At 41.4% G+C, this 5,987-nt stretch overlaps 1 protein-coding gene across 1 annotated transcript; it reads right to left on the reverse strand.

Moving 5' to 3' along the window:
* Nucleotides 1-545: 545 nt before the first annotated feature.
* On the reverse strand, nt 546-2,502 carry LOC136425906 (microfibril-associated glycoprotein 4-like). Its single transcript, XM_066414832.1, has 4 exons — nt 2,379-2,502; nt 2,091-2,186; nt 1,692-1,784; nt 546-1,399 (listed from the first exon to the last, which is right to left on the reverse strand). The coding sequence occupies exons 1-4, from the start codon at nt 2,500-2,502 to the stop codon at nt 546-548; spliced, it is 1,167 nt and encodes a 388-aa protein (XP_066270929.1).
* Between the last annotated feature and the right edge of the window lie 3,485 nt (nt 2,503-5,987).

Below are 5,987 nucleotides of genomic sequence, written 5' to 3' on the forward strand. Positions count from 1 at the left end.
CACAATGGGAAGGACCCCTATTCTTTCCGATAATTAAGCGTGTTGGGTTCTTTTACGTGCTCGAGGTATGGCTCTCCTCCAACACTGTACCTCAATTTTTAACGTCCTATCCAAGGGACGTTTTCAACCGAAGCTAGGTATTCATTCTCACCTGAGTGAAGGGAAGAAAATTTTATGAAACGTTAACTGGGCAGAACAGGATTCGAACCCAAGACCTCTGGGTTCTGGGACAAACACCCTGCCTTTACGCCACCACGACGCCAAGGTTCTTCATTTCAGACCTGGCTTGCACTTACAATCATAAGAATGCCATACAATCAGGTATTTCAGTGCTATTGAGGGCTAAGATTCTGATACATTACTTGTAGAATGGTGAAGAAAAATGCAGGAAGTGGCAGGTCAGAGTTCGTAGAACTACTCATAAATCAAGCATGACAGAGAGTCAGACATTGTTGTTGTTGTTGTACTGTAAGAGTGTTGAACAGTTTGCGAACTTTGCGAATGACGCGCCAGGAATACTCTAGATAGTATGCTGTAGATAGCTATTACCCTCCAATAACCCTGTTTGCCATTCTAGTGCTGAAGTCGGTTGGACGGACCATCATTTTGGTCTTCTTCAGGGAATAGTCCCAGCCAGTTGTGAACTGATACCACAAAACGCCAAAACCATTTTCAGTTCTGTGCAGATCGGTATCTCGGAAATACGGGCCATTCAGGCTACTGTAGGCCAGACCCCTGCCGTACCACCAGCCACCGCCGTGAAATTCTGCCATTGAAAGTGCGGAGTTCATGTCTTGGTCGAACCAACGGGTGCTGAACTTCGCACCGTTCAGATAACGGTATGATGTAGTCGGCTGATCCGTCCCGAACCCATCCCCGGCCGTCCCACTGAACCCCCCGATGCTCAATGTATAATAATCACCCGGACCGACTGAGAAGGTAGAGTATCTAGCGAACTTCACATTCCCCTCCCAGTCCTCAAGTTCAATATACAACTCGTACGCATTCTGGTCCGTGATACGGTAGATATTGTCCAATCCTAACCAGTACTCCCCACTAGAGTCCCCAAACCCATTTCTGTAAGCTTCGATCCAACGGAAAAACTCTAGTGACCCGTCAAACCTCCTCTGTATGACCGTCCACCCTCCCCCGTCTGTGGTCTGATCACAGTATACAGAGATAGGGTTATCAACATTAGCAGGTTGGATAGAGTAAACCCCACTAGGAACTTGGCCTAGCACGAGAGAGTATGCTGTGTGGATCTCAGAACAGTCGTCGAAGTAGTTGGTTCGCCCAAGCTTCTTGACGTCGGGTCGGACGTCAGGGTTGTCCGGCTGCCTGTTGTCGTGCGGTTGTCCGCCGTCTATGTCCGCGCCGTCGTCAGCTGGCAGTAGAGATTCTGCGGCATGACGTTTGATTCAAGTAAGCTAGTTTGAATGTATATACCATCAAAATACCAGGGATGTGTTACGGTGATCTTTCATGCATAGATCTAAAAGTCAATCTAAATCGACGTGAATCGCGAAGTTGAAAAGTTCTGACTGTCTTTTAAGGAAATATCTTTAGATTCAGACTTCGATAAGGATCTTTAGACAGAATATGGGATTCTGACAGGTCACAGTTTTTCGATGCTGGCAAGAATTTCATGAATGCTAGTAATAATAAGAAGTATTTCAACTGTAGCGACTCACCCAGTTTGGGATCTTCCTCGCCTTGACTTGGCTCCAGTGAATCCAGGATCGGTTCAATGTCAGCTGTCTTCTCTTCCGATACCTGCAAGAATTCTGAGATAAGAAAAAGACACATTTAGTCCATTTTGTTCATATTTGAGACCCTGTAAAGATATGTCAAAATATTATCTAGACCCAAAACAAGCTTCGGTATTCCTTTAAATATATTCAAATGATATCAACTTTTGCCTAAACTATTTTAATACCATTAGACTTTATTTTCCTATCTGGATTCTTCGTCCATAGGGCATAGATATGAAATAATGCAACTGTTTGTTGGCAGTTATAGAAATGTAGTTATATTGTAGTTATACAATATATATGTACTATAAATGTATACAAACAAGAATCTCTACTAACCACAGTCCACGCCGTGCTTCTCTAACATTTCAGCAAAGTCGCTACAGATCGCCTGAGGAGTTCCGAGATCAGCGTGCGCCAAGTCGTCAACAGGGGCTGGAATAGAAAAAATCAAGACCACTTTGATATAGTATAACTGCACAGCACCAAGCAGAAGTAAATAGTTTGTGACTACTTAAAAGTACATTGACTTTTAAAAATAACGTTTGGTGCATGCTTAACATGAAAAATGGCCTGTACCATATGGTACAAATTTCAAACAGCATGTTAACTCGTAACGTTACTCACCAGTCCTTCCACACTCCTCCCACACCCTGCACAGGGACACGGTGAACTGGTCTGTACGACCTTCTCCTGTCACAACAGACCACTGCAGAACTGTGAGCACCACAAACACATGGAGGAACCACATCTTGTAAGCCTGGCGTCTCGTTAAGGTGCGACGTACAGAGAGGCTCGCGCAAGACTATGAACTACGCAGGTGACCGGCGTATAAATAGTCACACTAAAGTATGTCGTCATAGGTAAACACGCCGTGAAATGTGTTTGGGAGAGGGTTGGGCGAGAAGAACGGATGTGCGCACTTCTACTTTTCCGGGACAGATCTATTATCAAGGGATATCGACTTTGTTCATGCTCCATGTAACAGTGCCTTTCTGCCCCTCAATAGTTGAAGACGAATATCACTTTTTGATTATATGTCCCAAATATTTTGATGTACGTACATGTAATTCACTATACTCAATGCTATCGTCGGATCTACCAGGATTTATCTCAATAGACTTAAATAGCAAATTTAAGTACATAATGACATGTGACAACACATGCATGGTATACATTGGGAAGTATATCAAAGAATGTCTAGACGTTAGAAACTCCTCCAATGATTGTAAAATCCCATTGTCATCCTATACTACTACACCATATTTTATAAGATAGACTAATTAGCCTATTAGAATGTTATCTATGTACCAGTAAATGCCATACTTTGTACCTTGTACAATTGTTGTGCAATAAAGTTATTATTATCATAACACCCGGCGTGGTCCCGGAAAATATTTTGATAGGTAATTGTAACAAATTTTGATATGAAATGCGCAGGGTCCCATGTATACATTAGAGCATGTCGCCATAATGTAAACTATTCAATAAGTTATATATTTTCATGTCAGCCGCTTGGGTAGGTCCAGCATTTTTTAAAGGGGACAACAGTTTCAAAATATTTCCTCCAGAGACGATTCGTACTTATATGTATTTAAATCAATGCTCTCTATGTAGTGTCTTGTTTATTTCGTTATATTATGATTATTTACCTTTACTCCTGTCAAAGATATACACTTACGACTGACTGGCCTACAGTGCTAGATTTAAGTCCGTACGACCAAAACAACTTCAAGGTGTGAACTGGTAGGGTCAAACCTACACCAGATGGCAAAGTTCTCAGGCCTCGTATATAAATAGTTAATCACTTCAGTATCTGTATCTATATAGCCGGCATAACCACCCTTCGGCGTCGCAGGCACACCGGCTTCGCAGGCACGCGGCGCGACTGCAGCTGGTTATATACATACGACCTGTAACATCTAACTTACACTTAACTGCAAGCATTATTTAAAGCTACCTAATGAGGATGCCTCTACAGTACTTGACGATACGAGTTCCACTCTACGATAGTTCTTGAAAAAACGATTTTTTGAACACATCAATCCTAGGTTGGTAACACTGGTACTTAAAGGCATGACTATTTATTGTTCTTGTCTGAGCTGGTATTAGATAATTATTAGTCGGTACGTCCACAAGTTTATTAGTCATTTTGTACATCATGTATAGTCTGAACATTTTCTTTCTGTCTTCAAGCGACATCCACTCTGTTTTCATTTTGGTGACAAAAAGTAACCATCAGGATAAATGAGCTCAGTTATCAGAAGTGGGATGAAGAGTCGTTGTTATTGGGTGGGCCAACTATTCTCTTTTCGCAGCCAGGGACTAAGTTGAGCAGACAACAAAATAAGCTATTTTTTAAAAACATGAAACACCTCAGGCGTAGTGATTAAAAAAGAAGTCCGTAATTAAGACAGAATACTTTCACAGCAAATATAGTGTATAGTGTTATTGAAACTTACTATGTGTAGGAATGACTAGAAATTTGAGTTTTTCATTCAAGTATCAAGCCTCATAAAATGCTCTGGATGCCTTTAATGCAGAAAGAGGCAGTAAGGATTTTGAAGTACTAGACGGGACTCAGACTCGATTTTTGGTCACGATGGCCATATTTGGTCGTGCCTGCCTTAAGCATCAAGAGGCAGTAATTACGGGTCAAAGGGCACCGGGAGGGGGGATTCTGGACTTTGCATCGGCTTGACACCTGTTCAAAGGTTCGCGCACTTACTTACGTAAGTATGTCTCAGTTTCTATCAGCCTGACCACGTATTTAGTGCGGGGTGTATGTGAGCTATACGTGCAGAATGACTCACACTCATGGCACAATTTATACAATTTGGAAAGCCTTGATTAGATGTAATTCAATTAAGTATCAACGAATCACGATCGGTTACCGCCGATCCACCGATCCCAAAATTTCTTCTAAGCAAAGTTTGAAAATACAATGAGAATTATAAGATGTACGAGTAAATTTGATTATATACACCTAAGCTTACATATGTACAGCATTGTCTGTTATGACCTACTTTTATCTGTTGCCAATGATTGTCATACTGTATGTATGTTTAACATACGGTATGGCTTTTGTATTGATTCAGAACATTGCGGTAGAACGAATAGAAATATAAAATACAACACACGATGATGGACAATGTTCAACTTGAGGGCTTCTTTTGCAGAGCTGTTACCAACAGTTGCAAACGAGTTGGATACAAATTCGAAGTGATTCATCTTATTGACTGTCATGCCCCGTACTTTATAATTATGTACTGTACAGGCCCAAGCTAGCTTGAGGGGAATCTGGTAACGTTTGGCTTTACTACCTACGAACATTGGCCAATCCCTAAACATCGTGCGATAATCGAGAGAACACCGTTCCTAATACTTCAGAAAATTTAGTCATTTCGAGTTCACAGACTCCTCGGCAGATCGATGTTCTGCTGTTTGACAGAGGCTTAACACATGCCACAGAACAAAAGAACGGCCGCGGGCGAAAATAACTACAGTAACGCGGAGAAAAGTAGTAGAAACTATTTTATTTAAACGTTAAATCACGGATACTTTCTCCATAGTGCCAAAATCGGCAATCTGAAAACATCTTTTAAAAGCTAACACCTTACTGCATCTCACTGGCGAGTTTGTTTTGTCAGGTCAACCCGAGAAAAAACACATTCTAATGTAAAATGCGCCAGACGTTGAGAAAATTTGGTGTCTTCGAACAATGAAATGTAACAACAGCATTTCCAACGTTTGAATCCTGTACATTCCGTATCTTTATGCATATATGACCTACTTGTCCACTGTCCTGTAACTTTTTGGCAACGCCTCAGGGGCGAGCCTAACAGTATATTATACGCCCGATCTGCAAGAATTCCCAGAATTGTACAGGTATTTTTGGAATTCGTACACGCATGCGTAGTTTCAACATCAGTGTATTTTATCCGCTTGTCTGTTAACCAAATCCTCTTGTCTGGATATTTGAAGAATCATACAATTTTAGTATCTCTAAATCACCATTCATCACAAGCAGTTCGTCAGGACAAATTAGGAGTTTAAACCTCTTTGAACGGGGCAAACAATAAAATAGGTCACGGGGGGAGGGGGCGTATTGTGGAATATGTATTGTGTGGTAGGTATTGCAAGGAATGCTGGGATAGTTGCCTTTCCTCCTGAGTCTAACCTGACATTTATTACAGGTTTGCGATAGCAAAACCTATTCTGTTTTTGCTTGCAAGG

The sequence above is a fragment of the Branchiostoma lanceolatum genome, chromosome 19 (assembly GCF_035083965.1).
Source record: "Branchiostoma lanceolatum isolate klBraLanc5 chromosome 19, klBraLanc5.hap2, whole genome shotgun sequence".
Taxonomy (NCBI): domain Eukaryota; kingdom Metazoa; phylum Chordata; class Leptocardii; order Amphioxiformes; family Branchiostomatidae; genus Branchiostoma; species Branchiostoma lanceolatum.

What these genes read in the sequence shown, in the direction of transcription:
- LOC136425906 (XM_066414832.1), bottom strand. Translation starts at nt 2,502, where the DNA reads ATGTGGTTCCTCCATGTGTTTGTGGTGCTCACAGTTCTGCAGTGGTCT. An exon ending in GAAGCACGGCGTGGACTGTG is followed by an intron (nt 1,785 to 2,090) that starts GTTAGTAGAGAT and finishes TTCTTATCTCAG; the next exon opens with AATTCTTGCAGGTATCGGAA. An exon ending in CGAGGAAGATCCCAAACTGG is followed by an intron (nt 1,400 to 1,691) that starts GTGAGTCGCTAC and finishes GTCATGCCGCAG; the next exon opens with AATCTCTACTGCCAGCTGAC.